The sequence below is a fragment of the Caretta caretta genome, chromosome 6 (assembly GCF_965140235.1).
Source record: "Caretta caretta isolate rCarCar2 chromosome 6, rCarCar1.hap1, whole genome shotgun sequence".
In the NCBI taxonomy this organism is placed as follows: Eukaryota; Metazoa; Chordata; order Testudines; family Cheloniidae; genus Caretta; species Caretta caretta.
The window spans coordinates 30,840,953-30,854,513 of record NC_134211.1 but is presented as its reverse complement, the minus strand read 5'-3'; the positions used below and the strand labels follow the sequence as shown (position 1 = coordinate 30,854,513).

The window sequence follows — 13,561 nt, the reverse complement described above, 5'->3', positions numbered from 1 at the left end:
GGTTTTGGAACAAGCTGATAAACTAAACAGTAATAAGACTCCAGGACCTGATGGTATTCACCCAAGAGTTCTGAAGAAACTCAAATGTGAAATTACGGGACTACTAACTGTCATCTGTAACCTAGCATTTAAATCAGCTTTTGTACCAAATGACTGGCGGATAACTAATTTAACGCCAATTTTTAAAAAGGGCTCCAGAGGTGACCCTGACTACTACAGACCAGTAAGCCTCACTTCAGTACCAGGCAAATTGGTTGAAACTATCGTAAAGAACAAAATTGTCAGACACATAGATGAACATAATTTGTTGAGAAATAGTCAACATGGCTTTTGTAAACGGAAATCATGCCTCACCAATCTACTAGAATTCTTTGAGGGAGTCAACAAGCATGCAGCCAAAGGAAATCCAGTCGATATAATGTATTTAGATTTTAGATATTATTTAGACAATGTCCCTCACCAAAGGCTCTTTAGCAAAATAAGCAGTCATGGGATAAGAGGGAAGGTTCTCTCATGGATTGGTAACTGGTTAAAAGATAGGAAACAAAAGGTAGGAATAAATGGTCAGTTTTCAGAGTGGAGAGAGATAAATAGTGGTGTTCCCCAGGGATCAGTACTGGGCCCACTCCTATTTAACATATTCATAAATGATCTGGAAAAAGGGGTAAACAGTGAGGTGGCGAAATTTGCAGATGATACAAAACTACTCAAGATAGTTAAGTCCCAGGCAGACTGCAAAGAGCTACAAAAGGATCTCACAAAACTGGGTGACTGGGCAACAAAAAGGCAGATGAAATTTAATGTTGATAAATGCAAAGTAATGCACATTGGAAAACATAATCCAAACTATATATATACAACGATGGGGTCTAAATTAGCTGTTACCACTCAAGAAAGAGATCTTGGAGTCATTGTGGATAGTTTTCTGAAATCATCCACTCAATGTGCAGCAGCAGTCAAAAAAGCAAACAGAATGTTGGGAATCATCAAGAAAGGGATAGATTATAAGACAGAAAATATCATATTGCCTCTATATAAATCCTTGGTACACCCACACCTTGAATAATGCATGCAGATGTGGTCGCCCCATCTCAAAAAAGATATATTGGAATTGGAAAAGGTTCAGAAAAGGGCAACAAAAATGATTGGGGTATAGAACAGCTTCCGTATGAGGAGAGATTAATAAGACTGGGACTTTTTAGCTTGGAAAAGAGACGACTAACGGGGGATATGATAGAGGTCTATAAAATCATGAGTGGTATAGAGAAAGTAAATAAGGAAGTGTTATTTACTCCTTCTCATAATACAAGAACAAGGGGCCACCAAATTAAATTAATAGGTAGCAGGTTTAAAACAAACACAAGAAAGTATTTTTTCACGTAATGCACTGTCAACCTCTGGAACTCCTTGCCAGAGAGTGTTGTGAAGACCAATATTATAACGGGGTTCAAAAGGGAGCTAGATAGATTCATGGAAGATAGGTCCATCAATGGCTATTAACCAGGATGGGCAGGAATGGTGTCCCTAGCCTCTGTTTGCCAGAAGCTGGGATTGGGTGACAGGGCATGGATCACTTGATAATTACCTGTCTGTTCATTCCCTTTGCGGCACCTGCCATTGGCCACTGTCAGAGGACAGGATACCGGACTTGATGGTCCTTTGGTCTGACCCAGTATGGCTGTTCTTATGTTCTTATGATGTAAATATCAGAGACAAAACAATCATTACAGTGCATTTTTGTTTATTATATTTGTATATTATACAGTAATATAATCAGATTTCTATTTAATAGGGTAATACCATATTATAGAGTGAACATCTTTACCACAACATGTTGTTTCTGGTGATTTTTATTAAAGTGAGGGAAATCTGTGATTACACATTTAACAAACTAGAAATGTCTATCAAAATGTTAATATTTAAAAATTAGACAGGGGTGCAGGTTGGTGGTTTTTTGTTTTTTTGTTTTTTTTTGCAGGTGAATGTACTTTGTCTGGGTATTAAATAAATCTCTTATGCCTCTCTATTCTGTGTGGAACATAGAACCTTCACTACTGCCTTCCATCTTTGCCAGTCTCCTGCTGCAGTCTGGGCTTTTCTCCCATGTTATTTTAATAGCTTCTTTCAAATTCTGCTTCTATTGTGTGTTTCCATGTTATTCTTGGTCCACCTTGTTGCCTCTTGCCCTGGGAGTTCCAGTCCAATGTTTGTCTCATTATGCTATTTGGATCCTTCTTCCAGGTTTCGTTGGAGCAGAACATTGAATAATGGACACTTTCTGGAAGTTTGACATATGCCCTCTGATACTATCAGACCCATGCTATTTCTGTGTACATTACTCCTTTCACTTAGGTCTAGTATAATCTAGTTTATATCTGTCCATTTCTTTTATTACTTTTGACCATTTTACCAGGTTCATACAGCATCCACACATTCCACCTATCAGGTTTGGTAATGGATTTAAGACAAAGTATATTCATCAAGCTTCCTTGTGAGTTTGGCCATTTCATGTCATCATCTCTCTTCTAGGTCTGTCTGAGTTGAGCTGGATTGCATATGTTGAACTAAGCAGTATTTTAGGTTTCCATAATTACTGTTTTGTTTTTTTTTTTAACAGGAGCAGGTTGTTAGTGCACTCCCAACCCCCTACTAGGAGGGCCTGTGAACTGGCAATAGTCTGGCTTCTACCCTTTGACCTGTCTGGCACAAGTGACCCTACCAGCAATGATGGTCTTGCCAGCATAGCTCTCAGGGGCACACAAGCCTTCCCACCATATCGAAGTGCCCACCATGGGGAAGGATTGACTAAATGGTAACCAAAGTATCTATTTATCCTCTGTATATTTTAGTAGGTAAGTACGTGGTACATCATTTTTCCATAACAACGTCCGTTATTTTTTTTTAACCATTCTTCTATTGTTGGAATATTTTTCATTTTTCCACTGAGAGGCTACATATAGTCTAGCACAGGGGTGGGAAAACTATGGCCCGCGGGCCAGATCCGGCCTGTCAGGGCTTTGGATCCGGCCCGCGGGATTGCCCCCTGTGGTGCCACAGGCCCCACGCTGCTCTCAGAAGCGACCGGCACCACGTCCCTGCGGCCCGGGGGTGGGGCAGGGGAGGGGCAGGCGCAGAGGGCTCCGTGCATTGCCCTTGCCTCCAGGCACCGCCCCTGCAGCTCCCATTGGCCGGGAATGGGGAACCGCGGCCAGTGGGAGCTTCGGGGGAGGTACTTGGAGGCATGGAAAGGGCAGTGCGTGGAGCCCTGTGGGCCCCCCCCCAGGGGCCACACAGGGATGTGGTGCCAGCCACTTGCCAGAGCGGCGCGGAGTGGGGCCAGGGCAGGCAGGCAGGGAGCCTGCCCTGGCCCTGGTGCATGCTGCTGCCACCCCAGAGCCGCTTTAGGTAAGCAGCACTGGGCTGGAGCCTGCACCCCAAACCCCTCCTGCAACCCGCCCCCCAACTCTCTGCCCTAAGTCCCCTGCCTACACCCTGCACACCTCCTGCACTCCAACCCCCTGCCCTGAGCCCCCTGTTGCACCCCAACCCCCTCCCCTGAGCCCTCTGCCACACCCCGCAACCCCCCTGCACCCCAACTCCCTGTTCTGAGCCCCCCATCGCACCCCACACCCCTCCTGCACCCCAACCCCCTGCCCTGAGCTCCCTCCCACAGTCCGCACCCCTCCTGCACCCCAACCCCCTTCCCTGAGCCCCCTCATATACCCTGCACCCCTCCTCTGCCTCAATCCCTTGCCCTGAGCCCATTCCTGCACACCACATCCCCTCCCACACCCTGCACTCCCTCCCATACCCCAACCCCTTGCCCTGACCCTGCATACAATTTCCCTACCCAGGTGTGGCCCTTGGCCCAAAAAGTTTGCCCACCCCTGGCCTAGCAGCTAATAGAAGATGAGAGATTAATTCTTCATTTCCTTGTGTGTGACCATTTCCCCTAGTAAGCCACAGGAAGATTACCACAAGATCATTTGCAGAGGCTGCAGAGCACCATTTAAAGTGTGAGTGTGGGAGGCCACCTGGGGAAAGGTCAACTCCTGCCACCAAAGCACATGATGCAGAGTGGTTGGGACCTGCCCCCAGGGTGTGGAAGGTCTCCACAGGTTGGAGAGTGACCCCACTCCCCACTCCCCCTGCAGTAGCTCCTGTCCCACAGGGGTGGCCCAGCTCCATACGCTGGCCCATTGGCTCTCACCACAATGTGCAGGCAGGGCCTTCCCCCAGCAATATCCAGCACTGATCCCTTTCTAACCGTCATTGCCAGAATGCCTGCTGGTCCCAGACTTGGCTGGGGTGTCCCAAAAAGTGATTGGGCCATGGCCAAGCAGTCCCCAACCACCTCACCAGACCTATGCTTTGGTAATAAATAGCCAACAACTTGTAATATTTGATTACTAATTCACATCTGATACTCTCTAGTGATTGGACACGTCCACTATATATGCATTAAAATCTTCTTTTACCATACTTTCTCCAACAGTCATCTCCCTTCACGCTCTTTCTCTCTCTCTCTAAACCTGACAGGAGCCAGGTACCACTGGAACAGTATCTTCAAGAAATTTTCTTTTTTCATGCTACAGACAGGTTGGTAGCCTTCTTTTCCAGATCAGATCTCATTCCTCTGAGGTAATTTGTCTATCCAGCTTCTTTATCCAGAATATCCTATATGGACTTTTTTGGTTAGGAAAGTTGTCTACAATGATTGATTAGTTATAATTTTTGTTTCTTACTTGACAAGATGCCATCACTTCTATTAAAGTTAGCATTCTGTAGAAGAACATTTCTTTGAAAAGTGAGAAACATAATGCCTAACTTGAAAGTATTGAAACCATGAGAGAGAGGGCGAAATTTCAGACAAATATTTTAATATCTTGTGTTATTAAGGAGTCTAATAGGGTTTGTCCCAACTGCCCATTCTCTGGGTGCCAAAACACCTGTTCCACTCCTTTCAGATCTGGCAAAAAGCAATAACAAAACCCACACACTCTGTAACAGTATTTCCAAGAAGTTCACCATCCCAGGATCTGCTTTATTATCAAACCAAACATATATCTCAATACTCTTACGGGACAATGCTCCTATCCATATCTTGACAGCCATAGGCTTCTGGAGCTCTCTCTCTAGTCCTTCACAACCAGGGGCAGCAGGTTTGTATAATTTTTGGTGGTGTCCAGAACGGGTCCAAGTCCCGCCCCCCCCACCTGCATATTGGTGCACATAACAAAACTAATGGGGTGCGGCCGAGGGGTTTGGAGAGTGGGAGGGGGCTCAGGGCTGGGGAAGAGGGTTGTGGTGTGGAGGGGATGAGGGCTCTGGCTGGGACTGGGGATGAGGGGTTTGGGGTGTGGGAGGAGCTCAGGGCTAGGGCAGAGTGTTGGGGCGAGGGCTGCTGGGTGGGGCTGGGAATGAGGGGTTCATGGTGCAGGAGGGGGCTCAGGGCTGGGGCAGAGGGTTGAGGTGCAGGGGGGTGAGGGCTCTTGCTGGGGATGAGGGGTTTGGGAGGGGCTCAGGGCTAGGCCAGAGAGTTGGAGTGCGGGGGTGAGGGCTGCAGGGTGGGGCCAGGGATGAGGGGTTTACGATGCAGGAGGGGGCTCAGGGCTAGGGCAGAGGGTTGGGGGGCGGGGGGGCTGATGGCTCTGGCTGGGGGTGCAGACTCTGGGGTGGGGTGGGGCTGGGGATGAGGAGTTTGGGGTGCAGACAGGCTGCCCTGGGGCTGGGGCCAGAGAGGAGGACTCCACAGTCCTCCCAGCCCTCTCCCCGACCCCAGCAGCACCGTCACTGCAGATGCTTCTAGGGGCTGGGCCCTTCTCAGGTCCAGAAAACCCCCTTGCCTCCCCTGTGGTGGGTGGGTGGGGCTGCCATCACGTGTGCGCCTCCTCCCCTCTTCCCTCTGCAGGCAGCACTGCTCCCTTTTGTAGCCAGCAGCGGCCAGCGAGGGAGCGCAGCGCGAAGCGGCAGGGCAGTCACCCGTTGCTCAGGGTGCAGGCAGGGACACTCCAGGGGAGACCGGCGGGCAGCAGGCAGGGCCAGGGAGAGACTCAGCCCTGAACATTGCTGGAGCCAGGCCCCTGTGTCCTGAATTTGGTGAACCATGGGCCCATATAACTTGCCTGTTCACAATTCACGTCTTGCAAGTGGCCTGACAGCTGCTGCCCCTTCCCAGGCTATTTCCTGATAAATCTTACCACATAGTTCCCCCCTAACAGAGGGGGGAAAATGTTCCCAGGGTTCTCTATCATTGGAGCAGGGCACAGGCAGTCAGGCTTAGAGGTCACAGTCTGATTGCCAGAGACAAGGAACGAGACAGGACCAGAACAAGGGCTGAAGATCAGAACCACTAGAGTACAAATGCCAGACCCAGGGTCAGAACTGGATTACCCAGAATCAGGGAAAGCAGGAACAGGGCTTGTTCGGAGGCAGGAGCAAGGCTAGTACAAGACTGGACGGGAACAAGGCTGGGTGTAGAGCAGGATCTGGGCTGAAGCCATGGAGGAACAAAGCAGGAGTTGGGCTTGGAGAGAAAAGGACAGGAAATGGGAGTGGGGAGGGACAGAAAAGGCATAGGCATTGAACAGCCAGTGAACTACTGCTGCTGGGCTTGAGAACTGGTCTGCTCAGACAATCCAGCAAGACAGTTCATCAGGCAGCCTAGCTGACTCATTAGGGTGTCAGCAGTACTGAGCAGGTGCAGCTACAACGTTTTACAGCTTTCTTCTCCCTTTTGCTCAGAGGAATTGAAAGTTTTTCCTCCCTAGAAACAGTACACCTCCCTGTGTCAAGCCCTTCCCTTCCCAGAACCTTCTTAGGAGTTTTCTATATATCCCTCTCTACAGGGAACAACTTGCCCTGGGAGATCTTCCCAGTTAGCTGATGCTATCACCAGAACCTTCCTCACTCCAAACGCTGAGAACTCCTGTAGCCTGTTTCACAACCCCCAGCCAACTTTGCTTACTCCTAGTCACATAAGCCCCCTCAGTCAGGTGCTCCCTCAGGGGACTACACCCAGCCAGGGTGTGAGGACTTTAGGGAGTCAAGACCCCAGGTTACACCTGTTTTTAAAGGAACAGAACATGCTGTTATATGGAGTTAAGTCTGAGATAATCAAAAGACCCTGTCTAGAATTACCTGTGGGGTGAAATAAGTATTATCTAGCTATTCAATAAGTAATGACAGAGTGTGTTACCAGATAGTGTAGGCCTGTAAATATATTTAGGCATGCTTGGGTTTTTGCCTGCAGGTACATACTCTGAAAAACTGTGCTGAATAAGCAAGAATTGGTACTTTTGGAATGATTTAAGATGTGCAAAACCTGATACTCATAAGTACAACAAACTTGCTTTTTTTCCTGATGTTTGGAGTTGTAATATTTTTTAATCTTGCTGCTTAATGATTAAGTTATAATAATTCAGTTTATCTTTACTTATTTTTATACAACTGAAAATGTCAGTTACACAAGAGAGATAAGGTGGGTGAGGTAATATATTTTATGGGACAACTTCTGTTGGTGAGACAGACAAGCTTTTGAGTTTAGTTAACTTTAGTAGGCCTTTAAATCTTGGGACCAACATGGCTACAACAACATTGCATACAAGTTACACTAGAATTGGTATTACCTTAGTGCACATCTGGAACAGGTGTTAAATTATGTTAATATTAGCTTCTACACTGAACAGAAAAGTTTAAAAACAAAGGCCCAGATCCACAAAGGGATTTAGGCACTGCGATGCAGAGAGTCATTTGCGCCTAACTTTTTTTTCAGGAGTCTAGAAAAATCACAGAAACAAGAAAGCCTGAGTTAGGCCTGGTCTACACTAGAGGGGGGATTGATCTAAGTTATGCAACTTCAGCTACGTGAATAATGTAGCTGAAGTCAACATACTTAGACCTACTCACCGCGGTGTCTTCTCTGTGGTGAGTCGACTGCTGCCGCTCCCCCGTTGACTCTGCCTGCGCCTCTCGCGGCGGCGGAGTACAGGAGTCGACGGGAGAGCGCTCGGGGGTCGATTTATCACTAACCGCCGATCTGACGGGTAGTATAAACATACCCTTCGGTGCCTAGGCTCCTGTATAAGGAATAGGGAGAGACAGACACCCTAGACTTTGATCCACAAAGCCAGAATGCTAGGCAGGGATAATCTAAGCTAGCCACTGGGAAACACTGAACAGACAGGTGTGTGGTAGGCCCCACCTCTCTCACAAAGATATGTACCAAAATCTGGGCTGCAGGGAGGTGCCTTGCTTTGCTTGTTATCCACAAACAAGGGGAAGATAGTTAGCAGAATGCCTAAATTCCATATGGGGCCTGAAACAAAACAGCCAGAAGAGGATGACCACCTCCCTTATAATCTTTAACTAGTGCGCAGGGTACTCATGCAGGATATGGGAGACCCCCACTGTCTGATAAAGAGAAGCGATTTGAAGAGGGATCAGCCACCTCTAAAGTGAGTGCCCTGATCACTACTCTATGGAATATTCTGATTGAGGGCTACCTCAATCTCTCCTATTGAAGTTGTTCCACTTCAATTAAGTAACTGAATTATTAACTATGAATTGGCAAGCGAACGTGTCAGAATGATTCTGTAGCCTTGGGGTTAGGACAGCTCACTTTTGAAGTAATTAAACCCTGTTTAAATTCGTTCAGATGGTTTGTGCACAGAAATCTCACTGTAATCAAGTTTAATTATTCCATGGGTACACGTAATAGTTACAAAACAAGCCCATGCAGACAAACATGTAAGTAAAATAAATATTTTATATTGATTATACTGTCTAACTTTATTTCAGTAAGAATGCCCTTCCATGAGTGTCTACTTAAAGCTGAATTAAACAGAACCTAATATTGAAGGATACTTGCATAGTAAGAATGCATTTCACTTTATAATATTAGCCCCCGGTCATGCCAACATTTATGCAGATGCTTAACTTTACTCATGAATAGTCTTATTGATGTTAATAGTACTACTCATGTGAGTAAAGCTAAATGCAAAAATATAACATTGACTAGATATGTGTTGGGGAAAGTATTTTTTCCCTTATTTTTAAAGTATTATTTCCAGTATGGGTTCTGAAAAATGATACTGATAACATGTATACTAACACAGAATTTAAATCCTTCTTTCAAGGAAATGTTGAGCTTTCCACAAGAAAGCGATGGTACAAGAACACTAAAGACTCCACCAATTTGATTTGCTTTCTGGAAAGCAAAGGGTTGCTTCTTTCCAATTTCTTGTGAACTCCAGTTATTCTAAAAGTAAGCTCTTTAAAATGTATTTGTAATTCGGTATTGTTTGTTATTTCTGATTAAGATGGTAAATATCAGTTTCTTGCCTCTGCTGTACTTTCCAAATTTGAAACTTTCATTTTGGTTACATTGAATGCTGTTGTAGAACTCTTCAATCCCTTCAGTAATTCTGCTAGATGACTTTTGTGCACATTATTGAGTCATAGGCCCTTATTCTGAAAACATTACTTCATGTGTACAGCACATATGTAAGCATTTGCAGGAATGGGTCCTAAGGCCTTGTCTACACACAAACTGCACTGGTTTAATTAATTTAGGTAAACTGGAAAAACTTGTGTGTGTAGACAAGGCCTAAAGGACAAAATTTTAAAAGTTGTGCTTTTGAAAATCCCAGTAGGTGCCTGTCAGTACCTTTTAGTTGCCAAATACTTAAAATCTTGCCCTAAAAGTAATTAATTACATTCACTTCTGAAGGACTAGCCACGTAAGTAAGACTTTTGGTATTGGGCCCTAAATCTGTTCTTTCCAAGAATTTAATTTGCAAGATAGTTTATGTAACTTTCAATCCTAGGTGCACATCTGTGACTTCACAACATCATCAACATTTTACATGTAATGCATAGACTTATACTATGAACACTTCTGACTGCACACTTTGCTGAATACATATTTAAGTAAAAAATGAGAATTTCCCCAAATTAAGAAAACATAATACCATTAACGACTCAGTTGAATAGTAACTGTGTTTATTTTTAAAAAATCCTTTTTTCTTTCAATGTCACCAAGGCCCTGATTCTGCTAGTTGTTGAACCTGGTCAGATCTTTGTGTTTGTGCAAAGCCCCAATTATAGGATAAGGGCCAGAGTACAACCAATGGGAGTTAAACAGGTATAAAGGTAAGCACATGTGTAAATGCTTGGAGGATGAGGTCTTCAAGGATTACTCAAATGAGGTGCAGGATCATGTCCTTATTGTTACAGTATTGAATTATAAAACATTACCACAGCTAAATTATTACAGGTTCTAGACAGGTTTTATGGCCATCTCACAAAAAGAACTGAAAAGGAGATCAGAGACAACTGTCACCAGGCAGTCAGCTGAGAGGGAAAAGAGAAGAATGCTTAGTTGCTTGAAGTATTTATATTGTTTATTGCTTCTAGGTACTCGAGTACTGATGGGGAAGCTTCATATGAATTTTTTAAAAAGTAAATTAAGCAAACTTCGTATTATGGCTCTTCAAGCTTGGTTTAACAATTTAATGTCACCTGTACATGTGTAAACATTTTGTCAAAAACTGAAAGAACCAAGAGAAATTACTGTAAGCCAAACCTCCTCCTCATGTATTTTTATAGCAAGGAAAAGCCTCCAATTCTCTTTCTATGCATGCCAACTATTTCCCGGAGCCAATACATTTTAAAGCAAATATATACCCCTTTCTCACTACCTCCCCCAAAATCTATTTGAATGTCCCTACTTTTTTTGCCCCAATGTCCTTACTTACAGCTTCAGGCAGTTGAAAGATTATAAACACCTTCAATTTGTGCTGGGAGTGAGGCAAGCAAGTAAAAAGAAAAATAGACGCGAGAGGAAAGGTAATGTTCAAAGGCAAGAAGAATAAAAGCTGGGTATCTGTCCAGTTCACTCCAAACCTGTGTGGCCACCGTTTTTAACAGTGGCTGCCTAAATATGCCTGTCTAGATTTTTATATGGGTGTGCAGAACTTCTCACAGCCCTGTTTTGGGGTGAAAATGCTGCTCTCTGTGCCCTGTGAGAGGGGATTCCGGATCACGGGACCAGCCCCTGCAGGCAGGGGGCCCAGTCCGAGTAAGAGCTACGAGCCGCGCGCACACCTCGGGCCGACAGCTTGTGTAAGAGTCAGAGTGGGGGGAGGGGAGTCCGCAGAACAACTCTAGTTACTAGTTAGGGGTGCCAGACGCTGCCCAGTGGGCGCTGTAACCCACCCTTGGGGATTCGCGCGCTCGAGCACACCCCGACACTGGAGCAGCCACAACTAGGGCTAGCGGCGCGCCCCCGCGCGCGCTTCCCCTTCCTCTGTGCGGCGGCCGTTAGAGTCCAACCGCTCTTTCGGCGCGTGCCGCCGCTGCTTCCGCGCACGCCGTGTGCCGTTGCAGGAGGTAGCAGCAAAGGCTCTGTCCCGTTCGCCCCCTCCCCCTCCAGGGTTCTGCCAGCCGCCGCCGTTGCAACCGGTGGGCACGGGGAGGCGACAGCGAGTCCCCACTGCCGAGCCGCCTCGCGCAGAGACTTTTTTTTTTTTTTTTTTTTTTTTACCTTCTCTCGCTTTCCCCTTCGTTACCCACCATGCTCCGGACTCCGCCGCTCAGTCGGCGAGAGGTGCCCGCGGCTGACCCGAGAGCCTTTCCCGGGCGGAGATGAGGGAGGCAGCGCCAGGCAGGAGGAGACGGAGCTGACGAGACCCACGCTCTCCCCAGACCACCATGAGGGAAGAGAGAGAAGCAGCCGCCGCCGCCTCCCAGCATGGACCTAGCAAACTCCCCCAGCAGCCGCCGCAGGACGGCGGCGGGGTGGCTGCCCCCCTCGCTCGCCCCGGGGGCGGCCCGGAGAGCCTGCGGAACGGCTATGTGAAGAGCTGCGTGACCCCCCTGAGGCAGGACCCCCCCAGGGGCTTCCTCTCCCTGCTGCTGCTCCCCGCCGCCTCCCCCCGGGCTCTGCTCAGCCTGGGCGCCCTGGCTGCCTTTGTCCTTTCGCTCCTGCTCTGCTACGGCCGGAGCAGCCCCGGGGGCCGGCAGGGCGAGAGCGGCTGGTGCGGCCCTTCGGCGCTGCGCACCCTGCTGGGACTGTCCCACTGCCTCAGCCCCCTCTTCAGCATCGCCTGTGCCTTCTTCTTCCTCACCTGCTACCTGGCCCGGGACAAGCGCGAGGAGCCCGGCGGCGGCGGCGGCGGCACCAGCCTCTGGTGGCTGCTGGCTCTGCCCCTCTGCTGTTACTCGGGGGATTTCGTGGCGCTGCAGTGGCTGTTACCCACGGAAGGGCACCGAGGCTCGCCGCAGGGCCCCGCCGAGCTGCAGATGGTGGCGGGCCGGCTGCTGACCGTGTTGGGCTCGGTGGCCGTGCTGACCCTGCTGCAGAGCACCCTGAAGCTCCGCCGAAGCCTCCTGGTCTTGGTCTTCTCCAGCCTGGTCTGGCTGGTCTCGCTCACCAGCCTCAGCTCGCTTCCCCCAAGCCTCAGACCGCTGCTGGCCGGCTCGGTCGGGGTGGCCGGGTGCCTCCTGGCACTGCTGGGTTGGCAGCGCGGCATCTTCTCTGCTCAGAGCCGGGGAGCGCATCACCAGCCGCGGCTTCCCAGCGTGGAGGAGAAAGTGCCTGTGATCAGACCCAGGAGGAGGTCTAGCTGTGTGTCCTTAGGGGAAATGCCAACCAGCTACCACAGCAGCTGCAAAATGTCCAGGAGACCCTCGTTGCCTTGTATTTCCAGAGAACAGGTAGGTCCCCCGAAACTAGGGGGAGGGAGAGGGCAGCGCTGGCGGGGAGTGGGGCGGGGGGAGAGGAAACCAAACTTCAAAACTTTCCGAGGAACCGGTGTGTGTGTGCGCGCGCGCTCGCGCATCTACTGGTATGTGTTTGCAGGGAGACGTGTCAAGATTCCCCTAAAGTAGTAAATTGAAAGATACGACGGTAGGCGCATATTAGTTCATCTCTGCGCTTGTAAGAGATCGTTCTTCTGTGCATCCCTTAAGATTTAATTTGTTACTAGACGCAGTGATGTGTTCGCTGCAGGATACACGCCTTAGACGTTGTGCATCAAGTTGGCAGACCGTACCTCTTTAAAAGTAACTTTTTTTTAAAGCACAGCCCTCTTAGGTATCAGGTGCCTTATAATTATTACTTTGATTGTGATGTTTCTAAAGTCCTGAGCCACCTCCTCGGCTTCCGAGAGACTACACTGGAGAATAAAACTTTCTAGTTGCACGGCACTTAGTTTTTTCCCACCTTTTTTGACCTGGTGACTGCAAGAACCGGGGGAAAACCAGGTTTTTGAGGATATTACTTTCAACTGGCTGGCATATAGATGTGTACATGACGAATGTCTGGTTTTTCTACCAAGTTAATGTTGTTTCTTTCCAAATAAGGCAATATTGAGCTTGGATTGATTTGGTTTAGGAGCCGTCCTACGGTTAGAGAACTGTTGAGTCAAGTATGGAAAGAAGTGTAAACCATTCAGGTTTTTTAAGGCAAGTCTTGCTAGTTTCTACTTTGGGCAAACCCCTTTGCAGTGCAAATCTTATAGTGCAAATTCCGTGTGGGGGTTGAGTCTTTTTGTATCTT

The 13,561-nt window shown here is 47.8% G+C and overlaps 1 protein-coding gene across 7 annotated transcripts in view; it reads left to right on the top strand.

The window, feature by feature from the left end:
* Positions 1-11,158: 11,158 nt before the first annotated feature.
* The window catches only part of PDE3B (phosphodiesterase 3B), a 289,237-nt gene continuing 286,834 nt past the window's right edge, over positions 11,159-13,561 (top strand). For all 7 annotated transcript variants that reach the window (XM_075129383.1, XM_075129384.1, XM_075129382.1 and 4 more), the window contains exon 1: positions 11,159-12,717. In XM_075129383.1, the coding sequence (XP_074985484.1) occupies positions 11,713-12,717 (1,005 nt within the window). In that variant the 5' untranslated portion in view covers positions 11,159-11,712. The remainder of the gene's footprint in view (positions 12,718-13,561) is intronic.